Here is a 21,297-nt window from a genome sequence, read left to right on the forward strand (position 1 = left end):
AATGTTATGATGTACTGTTTTATATTTTGTTTTATGTGTAATGAAATTTCCTTAATGTGTTTGGACCTCAGAAAGAGTAGCTGCTGCCTTGGCAATAGCTAATGGGGATCGCTAATAAATACTAAAACGTGTTTTTTTTTTATGGCTTCCACAGTGATTTAACCCACGCATCGCTACCGTTCTAGCCCTCAGTTAAGAGCTAGATTGTAGCTTCAACAGTTTTAAGACTAATAAGATTGAGTTTTCACCAGATCATCAAAAGTCAACCTTTGTTTTCCCTTTCAGAAAATGTTTTGGTGTTGTATGTGACATACAAAAATATATAGATCTGGAGTGAGTTTCACAAAAACATGAAGACCATTTTTAGCACTAGGCAAAGGACATAGGATGATTAAGGGTGAAACACACCTGATCAGGCACAAATGATCATGGTGAGGCCATCATTCCCCAGGGGCTCCTTGTGTGCCTGATTCTGAGTTAAGATTGGCGTGTGTTTATTTAGCCCTCTGCAGGCAGAAACAGCATCTAACTGGCAAGATTAATGTGGGTTTATAAAGCCCACTCGGGCCACTCCAGACAATGGCAGTCAGAGCCAGATGGTGGCTGAGATTCAGACTAGTGTCTCTCAGCATCTCAGATCTAATTTTTGGTACACCGGTGTCACTGCTCTGATGCATCAATCAGACATTTCTGTGGGTAATGGGCATTTAACACGCCTTATATTGCTGAGTATCTTCAAAGAAAGAAAAAAGTGCACGGGGCCAAGGTTCTGATGGGGTGGAGGGAAGCATGTGGGGTTGATCTTGATGTGTGTGTGCTGTAAATTGATAACACAGAATTCCTATTCTAAATGTGACACCCTTGGTGGGGCATTTGCAAATATAGATAGACTTGTGAAAATATTTAATGTAATACGCTATATTTTGTTTGTGGCCGGCGGACTCATCCGGCTCAAGATTATAATGTTACTTCCTGTGGGGAGGGGCTGATTCGCAGGGAGGAAGTTGCGACTGCAAGGCCTCAGGCTCAGTACAGCAGCTCCAAAGCAACCAGTTAGCTTAGCCAAAGCTAACACTGGGTCTGGGCAGAGCCGCTTGAGGAGAATAACACAGAAAACAGGAACAAAGCACGCTGCTGTAAATTCAGTTTGTATTCGATTTTCCGGAGGACTTACGACGAAACCCCTCAAACAGACAATCTTTAATGCGTGCTTTATTTTTAACCGGGGTTCCCACTGCAACAGCTAGGCAGAGTTAGCTACATGTCTGGTTCACTTCCACTAAACCCTGTGTAGCAACATTATCAACAATAGCAAGGGTCGTCTCTTAAAAGCCATACATTGTATCGACATCTAGATTAATAAATGACTTTACCTGCATTTTTATGATGCAATGTCTTGTAGTCGCGAGTGGGCCCATTGCCACAACATGAGCCTCTGCCGGTGTAGCCAACACCTCAAGTAGCCTGCTTGCTACAAATATTTATTGGACGCCAGGAGAGCTATCAAAATTAACTCCGAACATGGTGAGTATGTGTTTTAGTTTGCCACATTATTACAGTTAATTAGCTAATTAACTAACATGTCAGGAAATGGATACTATTAAAAATCCAATACATAGCGGACAATGTAGAATAGATGCTGTAGACTTCAGCAAAGCGATAACTGAACAGAAATTGTCTATCCTTTACTGAGTATAATATTTTTATGAAAATGTGAAACCCTTAGTATTGAGTCATATCCATTTATTGCGCTGATCATTTGCATGTATGTGTTAGTTACCGGTATAGTCAAATGTGGCGTATCATAGCTTTAAAGCTTTCTAACTGATCTATTCAACGATATTTTCCCAGTATATAATTCCAGAATTCTGGAAGAAGATACATTTTAAAGAGCATTCAAACCCTGTCGCACAAGATAACGGTTCTTGTTTGTGCTCCACACATGATTAGGCTACCTGGTTTCCGGGATGTGTGTCGAATTCGTCTGTCTGCGACACAAGACGCCCATCTTGCAAGACCAAGTATTTGCATTGAGTAATCCTTGCATGTTGCGGCCCATTTGAAGAATTCGGGCCTTTTGATCTGCACGATGCTTCAGATATGCAGAGAAATCACTATATTCCTTTTTGCTATACGATATGCAGAGGAATCGCTATATTCCTTTTTGCTATACTGTCCTTCCTGACTCAAATGCTAATAATTTAACACAATTCTCTCTTAAATAGTGAATAGACATTTTAGTTGTCATCACAGACCCCTTTGCTGCTAGTTTAGTGCATACCATTATACTATGATTATGAATGGCAGTTGAGTGGAAATTACCAATGCGATGAAGTTTGTGAGTTTTTTCCATATGCATCACAGTGAAACATCTGTCCAGGGCCCTATGCAATTTGGATACATTTGTGACACCCATTTGACCTTACTGCCCCTAAAGCTGTGTGTACACTACATGACTTTAAAAATCCTAACATTGTTGCGCCTCTCACATTAAACCATTGTCATTCCTGTCCTTTTTTTCACCCCCCCAACGTAGTGGTGTGCAGACTAAACAATGTGACACAGACGGGGGTCACACAAGATTTTTCACTTGGTCGTGAGGATTCTCGATACCACGCTGTCTTGCGAAAACATTGATAAGATTACATTTTAACATAGTTAGAATGAGCTGTGGCTCAAAGCAGCCTCGTAAATGTTTTCAGTCAGACATTCACACCTGCCATAAAGAGTTGAAATGCACTATATATACAGAAGTATGTGGACAGCCCTTCAAATTAGTGGATTCTACTATTTCAGCCACACCTGTTGCTGACAGGTGTATAAAATCGAGCACACAGCCATGCAATCGCCATAGACCAACATTGGGAGTAGAATGGTCTTACTGAAGAGTTTAGTGACTTTCAACATGGCACTGTCATAGGATGCCACCTTTCCAACAAGTCAGTTCGCCCTGCTAGAAATTGCCTAGTTAAATTAAGGTTAAATTAAGGTTAAATAGAGCTGCCCCGGTCAACTGTAAGTCCAGTTATTGTGAAGTGGAAACGTCTAGGAGCAACAACGGCTTAGCCGCAAAGTGGTAGGCCACACAAGCTCACAGAATGGGACGGCTGAGTTCTGAAGTGCGTAAAAACCGTCTGTCCTCGGTTGCAACACTCACTACTGAGTTTCAAACTGCCTCTGGAAGCAGCTTCATGAAATGGGTTTCCATGGCCGAGCAGCCCCAGATCACCAAGCGCAATGCCAAGCTGCGGCTGGAGTGGTGTAACGCTTGCTGCTATTGGACTCCGGAGCAATGGAAACACCGTCTCTGGAGTAATGAATCACTCTGAATCACGCATTCTGACAGACAAATCTGGGATTGGAGGATGTCAGGAGAACGCTACCTGCCCCAATGCATAGTGCCAACTGTAAAGTTGAATGGAGGAAGGATAATGGTCTGCGGTTGTTTTTCATGGTTCGAGCTAGGCCCCTTGGTTCTAGTGAAGGGAAATCTTAATGCTACAGCATACAATGACATTCTACAATTTTGTGCTTCCAACTAGGAAAGGGGAAGGCCCTTTCCTTTTTCAGCATGACAATGCCCACTTGCACAAAGCAAGGTCCATACAGAAATGGTTTGTCGAGATCAGTGTGGAAGAACTTGAATGGCCTGCACGGAGCTCTGACATCATCCCTAATGAACACCTTTGGGATGACTGCGAGCCAGGCCTAATCACCCAACATCAGTGCCCAACCTCACTAATGCTTGTGTGGCTGAATGGAAACAAGTCCCTGCAGCAATGTTCCATCATCGACTGGAAAGTCTTCCCAGAAGAGTGGAGGCTGTTATAGCAGCAAAGGGGGGACCAACTCCATAGTAATGACCCTGATTTTGGAATGAGATGTTCGATGAGCAGGTGTCCACATACTTTTCGTCATGTGCTACCTGTCCCAGACCTGCTGTTTTCAACTCTCTAGAGACAGCAGGAGCGGTAGAGATACTCTCAAAGATCGGCTATGAAAAAGCCAACTGACACTTACTCTTGTGTTACTGACTTGTTGCACCCTCGACAACTACTATGATTATTATTATTTGACCATGCTGGTCATTTATGAACATTTGAACATCTTGGCCATGTGCTGTTATAATCTCCACCCGGCACAGCCAGAAGAGGACTGGCCACCCCTCATAGCCTGGTTCCTCTCTAGGTTTCTTCCTAGGTTTTGGCCTTTCTAGGGAGTTTTTCCTAGCCACCGTGCTTCTACACCTGCATTGCTTGCTGTTTGGGGTTTTAGGCTGGGTTTCTGTACAGCACTTTGAGATATCAGCTGACGTAAGAAGGGCTATATAAATACATTTGATTTGATGTAGTGTGTGTAGCCTATATATTTTGAGTTCAATAACATTGCTTGTGAACTTCAGAGCTGTAACGATTTGATGCTTTGGTTAAAGGCTACAAACGCATACTAGTAGTAGTCATCGCCCATGCTCGAGAGTCTACATATTCTGGGTGATGCGAAACAACATCATCTCATTGGCTATTGCTGATCACTGTTCAAAATCTTTCGTTGCATATCTTACACTACAACAGCATTGCGGATTTTGTGCCGATAAAATCAAACATGTTTCAAAATATCCGTACAGCTCGAAGACTGGATCCGTAGCCCGTAGATTGTCTCTCTGACCCACTCGCATTCGATGAGCGTCGGTGACAGCCGCACGCCCCGAGTAGGCAACAACATAGGGATTTATTCTCTGATCTCAAACTAAATCGTGGCCAAAATCGTGTAGTGCATTAATGAAACTGTCGTCGGTGTGCTGCTAACAGGGTACTTTCCTCTACTGTCCCTGTCCCCATACCGGGCTCGAACTAGTGATCCTCTGATTGCAAACACTCGGACCGCCCTTGACAACGTACCAACCAAATGAGCTAAAGAAAATCCAATTCGCTAGCTCCATTGGCAAAATTGTAAGCTAGCTGTGGAATGAGTTTAGGTCACATTCTTAACTTTGATAAACTAACAATATTTTCTTAAAGCTCTCTATCTATCGCTCATATTTTCCAATTCCTATTCCCCGCCTTTCTATCATTCCTCGCTCCCTTCTTCCTTTGATCCGGCAGGCATCAGAGGAGAGCTCACTGCGCGCTCTGGAGAGTCTCATGACAGAGTTCTTCCACAGCTGTACAACCAACGAGCGCAAGAGAGAGATTGGTGAGTGTGGCACTGGTGGTAGTACCGTGCCTAAATTTGATATGGGTGCAGAAACCTGAATATTCAAAAGTATTGTTGTGCAACCTTCTGAGCAAGTCTGGTCACACTTATGTAATTTGGCATTATAGTAGGGTGGACCAGAGCCATGTACTGTGGTGCACTTGATATGTGATCTTAAAATTGTAATGGGTGCTGCTATGTTGGCTCAAAGTTCCATGATAATTGCATTCATTCAACTCTATTGTCATGGAACATTTGGTGGCGAAATGGTGGCCAGTTTGCGGAACTTTTTATATTGATTTGCTATGGACTATAGAGTGTGGATGCATTTTTAATTACAGATATATCCTCATATTTGTAAAGTAAAATAATTCAGTGCTGAGGCAAAAGGCTCGTAGTGAGGACGAAGGGCTACTACTCTGAACTGTGTTTGGTGAGCTTTCTGGCGCCCAGAGCTGCTGAGGCATCACCCAAGTGGGTGCTGCACATTGTGAAGGAGGAGAGGTCCAGTAGCTACACGACAGACTGGTTCCCAAAGTAGTCCTGCACTAGACTCATCAACCATCGCCCTGACCATCTTCCTCTGGTCATGTCATGAACTCTCTCTCTTCATCATTAGAGCATGCATGCACTCAGACTTGGCCTCTATTGGTTGACCTAACTAGCTAAGCTACTCATGATGTATTGCTTGTTTGTTTTTTGCATTTTAAGCGCTTTGACATTCTTATGAAAAGCACTATAGAAATGTTATTATATTTGTGATAAGTTGTCATAATTATTTTTTTTATGTAAGCAATGACTTGAAATGACTCAAAAATGTTTATCATGTGCTTCCTTTATTTCTGCCCTTTCTGCAGAAGAGCTGCTGAATAACTTTGCTCAGCAGATGGGAGCTTGGCGCCACTGCTTGTACTTCCTCTCCAACACTCGTAACGAGTATGTGATGATGTACAGTCTCACAGTGTTTGAGGTAAGTTAATTTGGTGAACGTTATGAATAGTCAAAATAAAATTTTATTGGTCACATACACATGGTTAGCAGATGTTAATGCGAGTGTAGCGAATTGCTTAGGCTTCTAGTTCCGACAGTGCAGTAATATCTAGCAATTTCACAACTAGCTAATGCACCAAAATGTAAAGGGATGGAATAAGAATATGTACATATACATATATGGATGAGTGAAGGCCGAGCGGCATAGGCAAGATGCAATAGATGGTATAAAATACAGTATATACATATGAGATGAGTAATGTAAGATATGTAGACTTTATTAAAGGGGCATTTTTTTAAGTCACTAGTGATCCATTTATTAAAGTGGCCATGATTTCTAATCTGTAGGTAGGCAGCAGCCTCTCAGTGTTAGTGATGGCTGTTTAGCAGCTTGATGGCCTTGAGATAGAAGCTGTTTTTCAGTCTCTCGGTCCCAGCTTTGATGCACCGGTACTGACCTCGCCTACTGGATGGTAGCGGGGTGAACAGGCAGTGGCTCGGGTGGTTGTTGTCCTTGATGATCTTTTTGGCTTTCCTGTGACATCGGGTGCTGTAGGTGTCCTGGAGGGCAGGTAGTTTTCCCCCGTGATGCGTTGTGCAGACCTCACAACGCATCACCGTGTCCGGTAGTAATAAGAGCACACCATTACATAGCAATGGTTATTTTAATGGGGCTGCTTTCTGTTGATAAATAAACTCAAGAAATTCTCAGTACTTAATGCAGATGTCACGCATTGACATTTTCAGAACATGAGACATTGTGTTAAAGACATCTCTTTGCTCGGAGATACAGGACTTTAAACTATAGTTTATTTTATACCAAACTAACATTGGCTAACCTATTGATATTTCAATTGGTACGGCTGTATTTATTGCTAAGCTTGTTGTGACTTGGTAGTGGTGTGAAGCTTGATTAGGTCAGTGGAAGGTTGACATGCTTTATTGTTTCTATGGGTTTTTGCAGCTATGTATGGGCTACACTTTTTCAGAGCAGTAGTTTCATGGGTGATGATTGTAGCGGCATAATTGGAATTTTGTACGTTGGTTTTGAATTTGTATTCTGTTTGTTGGAACTTGTACTGTGTATCTTTTCAACATCACTTTGCTTGATGATCATAAAGGTCTCACAGGTTTCCATGGAAATGGGTCTCTCCAAGAGGCTCTTGGATGCATGTCCTTTGTGTAGGCTCATTGGTGTTTGATGACTGTTGTTGAAAACATTAACGTTGTAGTCATTATGCAGATATATTTTTGGAACCTCCAAACAAGAAGTTCCCTCGTGAAAATAAACGTATTCTAGTCTGTATTTTTATATGTGCATCAGTGCATGGCTGACTTCCTAACGTTGTTGCTGTAAGTTGGTGTGTTCTCAGTCAACGAGAATGTGTTCTGAGTCAACTTGCCTGGTAAAACAAGGGTTAAATAAAATGAGGCATGTCACAAATGAAACAATTTTCTTAGTTTAAACAATTTGAAAAAATTGTTTTTCCGTTTAAATGATAAGAAAATTCATAAAATTCCATGTGAATTCACAATGTAGCTGCCAGCAACGGTTTGGGTCTTACGGTGCGTTCCTTTCAGATGGTTAAGCATTGCACCTGTACTAACATTACTGTACCTCAATTCCACCTCGTAAAGTTTGCATTTCCTTCTCATTTAACTTCTTATAGTATTACCTTACAGCACTTCGCTGCTGTCGCCTTTTTTTCCATCTGTTAACAACAATGACGTAGTGGTGGTGAGCCGACTTCAAAATAATTTATTCCTCCCAGTGTCGACTTCCATTTCTAAGTGTCAAGATTCGATTCCGCTATGAATAGACTCCTAAGATTCTGTATTTTTGGAACAGAGGAGACTGATTAGTTGCCGTACTTTTGAGAACACAAACACTCACATCTTTCATAGCGAGCTAGCAAGGGATGGAGAGAGATGGGCACAGTATAGGCAGGTTGTCTGCCTAGTGGCCGGTCTGAATCGTGCACTAGGTCTATCGACAATCAAAAGCTGTATCTCGCAATTTCTTGGCTTGCAATGTTTTCAACTTCAGTAAAGCAATGAATAGGCTAGGATATTGAGATGAGCGAGATGCAACACTGCTCTCACACAGTCACACAAAGTATCTGCGCATGTGCATGGGTTCACTTCACGCTGTTCACAGTATCGCTAAATTGATCACTAACATTTTGAAGCTGAGCCATTTGCTCGTTCTCTGCTGCGCAGTACAGTCATATCGGACTAAGATCATAACATGGTGTCAGAAGTGCTTCAACCTTGTCAAATGTAAGACAGAAGAGATTATTTCACAGAAAATAATGTTCCTTGAGTTTAGACTGACAGAAAGTAGCCAACTGCTCTCTGTCTCATCATTGAGTAGAGCACCCCAAAGAGAGCCATTGCTATGGTTACTCACCGACTCAGCTGCCATGAGCAGAATGCATGCAGAGCGAGGTGCCTGCGCGCAGGGAGTCTGCGAGTGGGAGGAGCAGCTAATGGATTTACTAACAGAGGAAGTTATTTCTGGTGTCTGGCAGGGCTGGGTTTTAAATTTGGCAGAAGCAATCGGGTCTGGGTAGATTGGGTAGGGCCTGAATATCGCGGGCATGGGTAGGGCTTAAAATGTGTGCCTGTGCAGGGCTCTACGTGGTAGCCAGGGCACAAAAACAGCGGCGAAGTGCAGCCTTGCGCTCCACTCTTAGTTGTTGTGGAAATTGACCCACTATGCTGTTTACTTTCTGCATGTACGTGATATCGCAGAGTATAACTTTAAATGACACAGCTTTCGTCTAGTTAGGCTGTAACACAGAAAATAATATTTGTAATATTTTTAACTGCACTGTGATTTAAATTTGGTTTGTTAAGGATCCCAATTTAGTTTTAACATTTAAACGTTCACACCTCTTATAAAAATGGGTAAGATATATTATCGGGGCTAGGCTAGAGAAATGGACTGCCAGATCATTTTCTTATTAGATATAACAAAAATTGAAGGCTCTCCACACTTGAAGACTATTTCCATCACTAATGCTTCATGAACTTTGGTGATAGCCTTTTAATGAGCAACTCATTTGGTGATTGGGATGAGTCTGCATCTTGTGGTCAGCCCTGGGTCCTGTGGCAATATAGCTTGAAAATAAGCTGTTGTTTTTGTTCATGATTTCCGAAAGTGTGCCGCCATCAATATTAAACATGCCATGACACAGGATTTTCTCTTAAAACATTCCTATGACCTGTTCAGTGTTTTCTGAAACTGTGTTATGGGTACCTCTTTGGGTACTAGGAGAGAGCATCTGTAATGTAAGGTTATGGAGGCCTTTGCAATTGTTTCTGTAGCCTAAAGTATATTATTAAAGGGATACTTTTGGTTTTTGGGAATGAGGCCCTTTATCTACTTCCCCAGAGTCTGATGAACTCATTGATACCATTTTTATGAAGAAAGTTAGATGTAGTTTCACGAGCCAATGCTGACTCTGGGGAAGTAGATAAAGGGCCTCATTGCCAAAATCCAAAAGTATCCCTTTAATACATTTTTTCTCACTGTAATTTATAATTATGAACATCACTAAAAGCCCAAAGATATAAGCTGTCCTCCATAACGGTTCATAAGTGTTATTAAGCTTCATAGCATGTGTCATAACTTGTCAAATATATATTATGACAATATCATTTCTTGTGTATGTGACTTTGGGTGTCTTGAAAAGCACTTCAAATTAAATGTATTATTATAATGCAATAAGTGCATATATTCATGCATTGTGACATATTGCAATATTCTTAGTCTTATGACACCTGATTATAACGGCTGCATAATAGCGTCAAGAGTACTTCCATGGCACATGTAAAAACTGTCAGAAAACGTGTTGGATAGCTCATAATGTTGCAACATTGTAGGATTTTATGATCGTGTTACGATGCAGAACAGTAATTAATGGCTAAACCGACCCCAGGGTTCTCACAATGTACACCTTTTCCAAAATGTTTTAAAAAATTATCTGTTAAAATTAGAATTTCCCTCAACCCATAGTCATTTTATAACCCTTGTTATTGTTAACACATTGACATTACACATGTACCTAACCTAGTGGTGTGTTGCTGATGACTGGAATGAATATGCAAGAGAAGACACCCTACACTTTGAGTCTCAGCTATCACATTATAGGCCTAATTATGGTTATGATCATGATAAGTTATAGTAGTGTTTTAAAACAAGTTTGGCTAGTTCAAATAAAGTTATGCAAAGTGCTCGTCATAACACCTGAAAATCTGCCCATTGTTGCCTTTTCAGAACCTGGTCAATAAGATGTGGCTGGGAGTAGCCTCACAGGACAAAATGGAGATCCGTAGCTGCCTGCCCAAGCTGTTGCTGGCCCAGCACAAAGCTATGCCCTTCTTCATACGCAACAAACTCTGTAAAGTCATAGTGGATATTGGTCGCCAGGACTGGCCCATGTTCTACCATGATTTCTTCACCAACACCCTTCAGGTGAGCCCTGCTAAAATTGTGTTAAATATGTTATGTTTGCTTTGCCAATATACCAAACGGTAATGCTTTATTTGATTAGTGCCTCACAAATGGTTCATAGAGGTTAATCTAACTCTCTACTAGCCCTAAACCTAACTCAAGTTGTTGCATATCAGGAAGGAATAGGTGGCACTCCAGGTTTTCTGAGCAAAAAAATTAACTCAAATTTGAGTGGATAAACATTTAATAACTTCCTAATATTGAGCTGCAACCTCCCCCCTCCTGTTTGCCTTCAGAACAGCCTCAATTTGTCAGTGCATGCACTCTACAAGGTGTCAAGCGTTCCATAGGGATGCTGGTCCATGTTTACTCCAATGCTTTCCACAGTTGTGCCAAGTTGGCTGGATGTTCGTCAGAATGCACTCCCAGGACTTCTACTTCAATAACAAATGTTGGTTTGGTCCCAAATAATCCATTGTTATATCCAAATAGCGGCGTTTTGTTCGTGCGTTCAAGACACTATCCGAAAGGGTAAATAAGGGTTACGAGCACGACGCATTTCGTGACAAATTTCTAAATATTCCATTACCGTACTTCGAAGCATGTCAACCGCTGTTTAAAATCAATTTTTCTCGTAAAAAAGCGATAATATTCCGACCGGGAAATCGTTTTTTATTACAAAGAGAGTGAAAGTAAAAGCATGCTATCCCCTCATGCACGAGCCTCAGTCTGATGGCCCTCTGATAGAGCACTTGCCAAACGCGCTAGTGTGTTTCAGCCTGGGCCTTGAATTACGTCATTCAGCTTTTTCCCGGGTTCTGAGAGCCTATGGGAGCCGTAGGAAGTGTCACGTCATGCCAGAGACCCCCTGTTTTTGTTAGAGATGATCAAGGAGGGCAAGAAATGGTCAGACAGGCCACTTCCTGTAAGGAATCTTCTCAGGTTTTGGCCTGCCAAATGAGTTCTGTTATACTCACAGACACCATTCAAACCGTTTTAGAAACTTTAGGGTGTTTTCTATCCAAAGCCAATAATTATATGCATATTCTAGTTACTGGGCAGGAGTAGTAACCAGATTAAATCGGGTATGTTTTTTATCCGGCCGTGCAAATACTGCCCCCTAGCCCCAACAGGTTAAAGTAACTAACTTTGGCCTTGAGTGCACATATTTCTCATTTACCTGAACAAGAGCCAGTCAGCCTGAGTATACGTGTTGATATGCAACATTCCGATGGAGGCCATTGCCGGCCTAAACATCGTGATTTTAATATTTAGATAAATAAAGTATGAAGTTGTTAACCTCTCTAGGGCAGGCGGGACGAAATCGTCCCACCTACGTAACAGCCAGTTGAATCCTGTGGCGCGATTTTCAAATACCTTAGAAATGCTATTACTTCAATTTCTCAAACATATGACTATTTTACAGCTATTTAAAAGACAAGACTCTCGTTAATCTAACCACACTGTCCGATTTCAAAAAGGCTTTACAACGAAAGCAAAACATTAGATTATGTCAGCAGAGTACCCAGCCAGAAATAATCAGACACCCATTTTTCAAGCTAGCATATAATGTCACAAAAACCCAGAAGACAGCTAAATGCAGCACTAACCTTTGATGATCTTCATCAGATGACACACCTAGGACATTATGTTATACAATACATGCATGTTTTGTTCAATCAAGTTCATATTTATATCAAAAACCAGCTTTTTACATTAGCATGTGACGTTCAGAACTAGCATACCCCCCGCAAACTTACGATGAATTTACTAACAATTTACTAAATTACTCACGATAAACGTTCACAAAAAGCATAACAATTATTTTAAGAATTATAGATACAGAACTCCTCTATGCACTCGATATGTCCGATTTTAAAATAGCTTTTCGGTGAAAGCACATTTTGCAATATTCTAAGTAGATAGCCCGGCATCACAGGGCTAGCTATTTAGACACCCAGCAAGTTTAGCACTCACCAAAGTCAGATTTACTATTAGAAAAGTTTGATTACCTTTCCTGTTCTTCGTCAGAATGCACTCCCAGGACTTCTACTTCAATAACAAATGTAGGTTTGGTCCAAAATAATCCATAGTTATGTTCCAACAGCGACGTTTTGTTTGTGTGTTCAAGACACTATCCCAATGGTAAATAACGGTCATGCGCACGGCTCATTTCGTGACAAAAGATTTCTAAATATTTCATTACCGTACTTCGAAGCATGTCAACCGCTATTTAAAATCAATTTTTATGCCATTTTTCTCTTAAAAAAGCGATAATATTCCGACCGGGAATCTGCAATTAGGTAAACAGCCAAAAGAAAATACAGCACGGGTCGAATCGGGCACGCGCCTAATTCCTTTGTCCTCTGATCGGCCACTTGGCAAAGGCGATAATGTGTTTTAGCCAGAGGCTGCCTCGTCATCGTTCAACTTTTTCCCGGGCTCTGAGAGCCTATGGAAGCCGTAGGAAGTGTCACGTTACAGCTAAGATCCCCACTCTTCAATAAACAGAGACAAGAAGAACGACTCCTTGTCAGACAGGCCACTTCCTGCATGAAACCTCAGGTTTTTGCCTGCCATATGAGTTCTGTTATACTCAGACACCATTCAAACAGTTTTAGAAACTTTAGGGTGTTTTCTATCCAAAGCCAATAATTATATGCATATTCTAGTTACTGGGCAGGAGTAGTAACCAGATTAAATCGGGTACGTTTTTTATCCGGCCGTGTAAATACTGCCCCCTAGCCATAACAGGTTAAGTGCATAGACAACGTATTGTATGTACAATGTATTTTTTCCCGCTGCCCCTGTTTCGAGACAGGTGCATGATGGGTCCATTCTAAATCAAAACAAATTTCTCACATATACTAAATAATATATTTAAAGACCAGATTAAATCAAGAATAGTCTGATGGGTGACAATATTAGCACTTGTGAATGATGCCCAGCATAAGGGAAGAAACAATGCTTTTTTTTTTACTTTTTTGAATCATAGTCGCACACCTCATTTAGTCTAGCCCATAGGCCTATATGTTTTGATAAGGTTTATATCACAACTAAAGTGGACAAATTAAGCACATGAATCTGCTTTACAAGTGGTGTAGAGCCTAACTGACATGCATAAGCAGTGCGTGAGTTTAAAGTTTGGGGAAGATAAAGTTTCACCATAAAAATGCACCTTTTTATAATAATAAAAAATGTTCCTTTATAATAAAAGCATTACATGCAGTCACATTTGCAGTCACTTTTGATAATGGTGTTTTCCCGCTAATGGAACATTTGCGCTTATAGCCTACTGCCATGTGCACATTGCTGCTCTTATAATGTGAAGAAATAGCCCACACGTTTAGCAACGTTTTAAGCTAAAAGTTCTGATCTGTTGCGTCAGCCACATTGCGTAAAAAAGTTGTTTTGTATTAATTTGGGCTCTATCGTCCGAGACTGTTTGGAATATTTATTTCTCGCACAGAAGAGAATAGGTCAACTTTTGTACTATGTGGGATAGTAGATTGACGTAGGCTAGTGAGTTTGCTGCTTGTTGGCTGACAAAGTAAATGTGGACAGTTCTTCCAATATCTTTTAATATGCACCTCGGATAAGGACGCACGCAGTTGCGGCGCCAATGTGTCTGTCTTCACTTAAGTTAAATGTGAAATTCGAGACAAATTGTGAATGAGAGACTACTGGTGTGTACAGCCTGCGCAAAAAATCTAAGCAGAGCTCATGCCTTTCAAGCAACTTTTTTGAAATTATCAGAGTCTCGTCATGCAGCCTTACAATGTATTAAAAATCAAAATGTATAGCCCAACATTTGTGAACTAAAGTTACATTAATAACTCTTAAGCATATAGGAATGACTATTTCTTTAACTGCTCAACACAGAATAGCGGCCTGTGCACACTCCAAATCGTTTGGAGAAAATATCCTTTCTATTTTATTCAGCTTTGTTCAATTATATTCTTCATACTGTACAATAATGCCACGGAATTCTAAGCAAATCTTGTCTGCTAAATAAACTAATGTAGCCCACAGCCATTTGGCATAGCCACATTAGCACCTAACATAAGGACAACTCAGAGTATGCTATTCATTTCTTCTGAAAATTACAACATTTTCTTCATATCGTGCTTCATTAGACCTGTAGGCTATATTGCATGGATTTATTAGACTTTTTAAAATGTAGACGTTCCACAAGTCTGCATCAGGGGCTTGTAGGCTGTGTGTGGAAGCCAGGAGATGTAAAATGTTTGTTCATGAACAGTCAATTAACGTGAGACCGACAGTTATTTGCTTGACAATCACCGGCTGACAGAATTTCATGACCGAAACTCCACCCATGCAAAGCCTGCTGATTTAGAAGGTCCTGTGAAGATAGTTGCTGGTTGAAAATACAGTCAGGAAATAACAATTCTATATATTTTTCACACTTTTACAGTGTTAGTTTCATCAACTGTTGTACAATATCTAAAACACAGGAAAAACTGAATTTTGACCGCTCCGGGCCTTAAACATTTGCATTGGCCATTGGAAGCTTTATTATAGGTTATCATCCCCATGTCATCATCCAGTCCTATATAAACACTATGTACAGTTGCAGTACAGTGCTGAGAAAGTTTGTGAACCCTTTAGCGTTTTCTGTATTTTTGCATAAATTTTACCTAAGATGTGATCAGATCTTCGAAACAAGATGTTTTGTTGTAGCCTCTGTAATCTTATCACTCATCATTATTCATGATTTCATTCTTGATCTTGGCATTATCAGGATTAATTTAGGAGAAACGTGTTCTATTCTTACTTACAATAAAAGGGACTCAAATGAAGCAGATGCTAAGCTACAGGACTGTTTTGGTAGCACAGACTGGAATATGTTCTGGGATTCTTCCTATGGCATTGAGGAGTACTCCACATCAGTCATTGGCTATATCAATAAGTGCATTGATAATGTCGTTCCCACAGTGACCGTACGTACGTACCCCAACCAGAAGCCATGAATTACAGGCAACGTCCACACTGAGCTAAATGCTAGAGCTGCCGCTTTCAAGGAGCGGAACTCTAACCCGGAAGCTTATAAGAAATCCCGCTATGCCCTCCTGCGAACCATCAAACAGGCAAGGTGCCAATACAGGACTAAGATCGAATTGTACTACACCGGCTCCGACGCTCGTCGGATGTGGCAGGGCTTGCAAACCATTAGACTACAAAGGGAAGCACAGCCGAGAGCTGCCCAGTGACACGAGGCTACCAAACAAGCTAAACGTCTTCTATGCTTGCTTCGAGGCAAATAACACTGAAACGCGCATGAGCGCACCAGCTGTTCCGGACGACTCTGGGATTACCCTCTCCGCAGCCGATGTAAGACCTTTAAACAGGTCAACATTCACAAGGCCTCTGGGCCAGATGGATTACCAGGACGTGTATTGTGAGCATGCGCTGACCAACTGGCAAGTGTCTTCACTGACATTTTCAATCTCTCCCTGTCCGTATCTGTAATAGACCACCATAGTCCCTGTGCCCAAGAACACTAAAGTAACCTGCATAACCCGTAGCACTCACATCTGTAGCCATGAAGTGCTTTGAAAGGCTGGTCATGGCTCACATCAACACCATTATCCCAGAAACCCTAGACCCACTCCAATTTGCATACCGCCCTAACAGATCCACAGATGATTTAATCTCTATTGCACTCCACACTGCCCTTTCCCACCTGGACAAAAGGAACATCTTTGTGAGAATGCTATTCATTGACTACAGCTCAGCGTTCAACACCATAGTGCCCTCAAAGCTCATCACTAAGCTAAGGACCCTGGGACTAAACACCTCCCTCTGCAACTGGATCTTGGACTTCCTGGCCTCCTCCAGGTGGTAAGGGTAGTTAACTACACATCCACCACGCTGATCCTCAACACGGGGCTCCTCAGGGGTGCGTGCTGAGACCCCTCCTGTACTCCCTGTTCACTCATGACTGCACGGCCAGGCACGACTCCAACACCATTAAGTTTGCAGATGACTCAACAGTAATAGGCCTGATTACCGACAACAACGAGACCGCCTATAGGGAGGAGGTCAGAGACCTGGCCGTGTGGTGCCAGGACAACAACCTCTCCCTCAACATGATCAAGACAAAGGCGATGATTGTGGACTACAGGTAACGGAGGACCGAGCACACCCCCATTCTCATCGACGGGGCTGTAGTGTAGCAGGTTGAGAGCGTCAATTTCCTTGGTGTCCACATCACCAACAAACTGACATGGTCCAAGCACACCAAGAAAGTCGTGAAGAGGCCACGACAAAACCTATTCCCCTCAGGAGACTGAAAAGATTTGGCATGGGTCCTCAGATCCTCAAACACTTCTACAGCGGCACCATCGAGAGCATCCTGACTGGTTGATTCACTGCCTGGAATGGCAACTGCTCAGCCTTCAACCGCAAGCCACTACAGAGGGTAGTGTGTACAGCCCAGTATATCACCAGGGCCAAGCTTCCTGCCATCCAGGACCTCTATACCAGGCGGTGTCAGAGGAAGGCCCTACAAATTGTCAAATACTCCAGCCACCCTAGTCATAGACTGTTCTCTCTGCTACCGCACGACAAGCGGTTACCGGAGCGCCAAGTCTAGGTCCAAGAGGCTTCTAAACAGCTTCTACCCACAAGCCATAAGACTCCTGAACATCTAATCAAATGGCTACCCAGACTATTTGCTTTGCCATGACATCGTTTTCTAGAATTTTCCAAGCTGTTTACAGGCGCAGTCAACTAAGTGTATGTAAACTTCTGACCCACTGGAATTGTGATACAGTGAATTATAAGCAAAATAATCTGTCTGAAAACAATTGTTGGAGAAATTACTTGTCATGCCTAAAGTAGATGTCCTAACCGACTTGTGTACAGTATATTGCTCTTCAATAAGTATATTTATTGGGCGTTTTAGCAAATGCATGCAAACGTAAGTACAATTTAGACATACTAACAGTAACACAATAAATTAACATACACAAGGTACAGTATTGAGGTATGCCATTTAAAAAATTTAAGATTTTCCAAGTGACTGTCACAATCAGATTGATGTACATTTAGTTGCTTATATTTTTTTTCAAAAGTGAGGACACCTTCTTTGTCTCTGGACAGGTGCACTGATTGGTTTGATTCAAATAATGTTGGTGTGTGCGTGTTTTGTTTTTTTCTGTGATCGTGTGTATAATTCGTAATTCTACTACTTTAGGAGATTTTTTTTTTTTTTTTTTAACCTTTATTTAACTAGGCAAGTCAGTTAACAAATTCTTATTTACAATGACGGCCTACCCCGGCCAAACCCTAACGACGCTGGGCCAATTGTGCTCTGTCCTATGGGACTCCAAATCACGACCGGTTGTGTTACAGCCTGGAATCGAACCAGGGTCTGTAGTGACGCCTCTAGCACTGAGATGCAGTGCCTTAGACCGCTGTCCCACTCGGGAGCCCAAATGAAAAGGCTACGGAATGCACTTTTGCTGTGATGTTATCACAAATTGATGTGTGTGTTCTGTGTGTGTGTTATTGCAGCTGATCCAGTCTCCTACCATGGCCTTTCTGGGACTGGTTTTGCTCAAGACCACATCCGAGGAGCTGGCATGCCCACGGGAGGATTTGAGCGTGGCACGGAAAGACGAGCTGCGCAAACTGTTGCTGGAGCAGGTCCCCACAGTGCTGGGATTACTGACAGGTGAGCAACTTCGCCCATTCATTACAATGTGAAGTTGGGAGGTGAAACACTGGCCGTTACCCAAGCGGAGCGGTTTGCAGTGTTCATGCACGTTGGCACTGCTTGGATGGCAAAAGCTGAGAAATTCAACTAAGCTGCACTTACGTTTGTCAGCCAAAATTGAATAGGAAGTGCCATGGCTAAAGCAGTCTGGCTTGCTCTGTAAAACTTGCGCAGCACATGGATTTTTTGGGGGGTGAATTATGGCCACAAAGGGGATGCTGCTGTGAAATGATCAAGTGCTTGTCAAATTGTGAATGAGAGACTATTGGAGTGTGTATTGCCTGCGCAAAAAACAAAGCAGAGCTCATGCCTTTCAAGCGACATAAAAAAAAATCAGCAGTCTCGTCATGCAGCCTTACAATGTATTTAAAAATCAAAACATATATCCCAACATTTGTAGAACTAAAGTTACATTAATAACTCAAAATGAAGCATATAGGAGTACCTATTTCTTTGTTAATCGCTCTACACAGAATAGCCGCCTGTGCGCACTCATTCAAATCGTTTGGAGAAAATATTTCTATTTTATTCAGCTTTGTTCAATTGTATTCTTCAGACTATAAAATAATTTAACATAAGGCCACGGAATTATAAGGAAATGTTGTCTGCTAAATAAACAAATGTAGCCCACAGCCATTTGGCATAGCCACATCAGCACCTAACATAAGGACAACTCAGAGTATGCTATTCATTTCTTCTGAAAAATACAACATTTTCTTCATACCATGCTTCTTTAGACCTGTCTAAAATAAATAATGGATTTATTGTGAAGGTGTAGGATATATTACATGGATTTATTCGACTTTTTAAAAAGTAGATGTTCCAAAAGTCTGCATCAGGGGCTTGAGGGTATGTGTGGAAGCCAGGAGATGCTCAATGATTGTTAATTAACGGTCAATTACCAAGGGACCGACAGTTATTTGCTTGACAATCACTGGCAGACGAAATTTCATGACCACCACAGCCCTAGTGCTGACTGAACACATTTGTCCAAGAGGAAGATGAGTTCTTGCTGGCTATCATTAACAAGTGTTGACACCTCAGTAAGTTCCCATGGCATTTAGAACTACTTATTTTTTTCTTCACAGTGCCGTGCATTTCAAATGCTCCTTGCTTGATGTGATGTGTGCCAATACAGAATCCTTTGGTTCTATCAATAGCATGCTTCCAGTTACAGTGCCTTCAGAAACTATTCACGTACCTTTACTTTTTCCACATTTTGTTACAGCCTGAATTTAAAATAGATTAAATATACACTGCTCAAAAAAATAAAGGGAACACTTAAACAACACAATGTAACTCCAAGTCAATCACACTTCTGTGAAATCAAACTGTCCACTTAGGAAGCAACACTGATTGACAATAAATTTCACATGCTGTTGTGCAAATGGAATAGACAACAGGTGGAAATTATAGGCAATTAGCAAGACACCCCCAATAAAGGAGTGGTTCTGCAGGTGGTGACCACAGACCACTTCTCAGTTCCTATGCTTCCTGGCTGATGTTTTGGTCACTTTTGAATGCTGGCGGTGCTTTCACTCTAGTGGTAGCATGAGACGGAGTCTACAACCCACACAAGTGGCTCAGGTAGTGCAGCTCATCCAGGATGGCACATCAATGCGAGCTGTGGCAATAAGGCTTGCTGTGTCTGTCAGCGTAGTGTCCAGAGCATGGAGGCGCTACCAGGAGACAGGCCAGTACATCAGGAGACGTGGAGGAGGCCGTAGGAGGGCAACAACCCAGCGCAGGACCGCTACCTCCACCTTTGTGCAAGGAGGAGCAGGAGAAGCACTGCCAGAGCCCTGCAAAATGACCTCCAGCAGGCCACAAATGTGCATGTGTCTGCTCAAACGGTCAGAAACAGACTCCATGAGGGTCCGACGTCCACAGGTGGGGGTTGTGCTTACAGCCCAACACCGTGCAGGACGTTTGGCATTTGCCAGAGAACACCAAGATTGGCAAATTCACCACTGGCGCCCTGTGCTCTTCACAGATGAAAGCAGGTTCACACTGAGCACGTGACAGACGTGACAGAGTCTGGAGACGCCGTGGAGAACGTTCTGCTGCCTGCAACATCCTCCAGCATGACCGGTTTGGCAGTGGGTCAGTCATGGTGTGGGGTGGCATTTCTTTGGGGGGCCGCACAGCCCTCCATATGCTCGCCAGAAGTAGCCTGACTGCCAGTAAGTACCGAGATGAGATCCTCAGACCCCTTGTGAGACCATATGCTGGTGCGGTTGGCCCTGGGTTCCTCCTAATGCAAGACAATGCTAGACCTCATGTGGCTGGAGTGTGTCAGCAGTTCCTGCAAGAGGAAGGCATTGATGCTATGGACTGGCCCGCCCGTTCCCCAGACCTGAATCCAATTGAGCACATCTGGGACATCATGTCTCGCTCCATCCACCAACGCCACGTTGCACCACAGACTGTCCAGGAGTTGGCGGATGCTTTAGTCCAGGTCTGGGAGGATATCCCTCAGGAGACCATCCGCCACCTCATCAGGACCATGCCCAGGCGTTGTAGGGAGGTCATACAGGCACGTGGAGGCGACACACACTACTGAGCCGCATTTTGACTTGTTTTAAGGACATTACATCAAAGTTGGATCAGCCTGTAGTGTGGTTTTCCACTTTTAATTTTGTGTGTGACTCCATATCCAGACCTCCATGGGTTGATAAATTGGATTTCCATTGATTATTTTTGTGTGATTTTGTTGTCAGCACATTCAACTATGTAAAGAAAAAAGTATTTAATAAGATTATTTCTTTCATTCAGATCTAGGATGTGTTTTTTAAGTGTTCCCTTTATTTTTTTGAGCAGTATATATCATTTGTTTGTCACTGGCACAATACCCCATTACGATTTGTTTCATGTCAAAGTGGGATTATGTTTTCAATTAAAAATATAAAAAAAT

At 42.2% G+C, this 21,297-nt stretch overlaps 1 protein-coding gene across 2 annotated transcripts in view; it reads left to right on the plus strand.

Annotated features, from left to right (window-relative positions):
* The first annotated feature begins 958 nt into the window (after positions 1-958).
* Positions 959-21,297, plus strand: part of xpo6 (exportin 6) — a 64,388-nt gene continuing 44,049 nt past the window's right edge. Inside the window, exons 1-5 of one of the 2 annotated variants that reach the window (XM_029726973.1) lie at positions 959-1,524; positions 5,103-5,193; positions 6,051-6,163; positions 10,466-10,663; positions 18,182-18,341. In XM_029726973.1, coding sequence (XP_029582833.1) covers positions 1,522-1,524; positions 5,103-5,193; positions 6,051-6,163; positions 10,466-10,663; positions 18,182-18,341 — 565 coding nt within the window. In that variant the 5' untranslated portion in view covers positions 959-1,521. The remainder of the gene's footprint in view (positions 1,525-5,102; positions 5,194-6,050; positions 6,164-10,465; positions 10,664-18,181; positions 18,342-21,297) is intronic. The other variant, XM_029726974.1, reaches the window with a different exon arrangement.

The sequence above is a fragment of the Salmo trutta genome, chromosome 32 (assembly GCF_901001165.1).
Source record: "Salmo trutta chromosome 32, fSalTru1.1, whole genome shotgun sequence".
NCBI lineage: Eukaryota > Metazoa > Chordata > Actinopteri > Salmoniformes > Salmonidae > Salmo > Salmo trutta.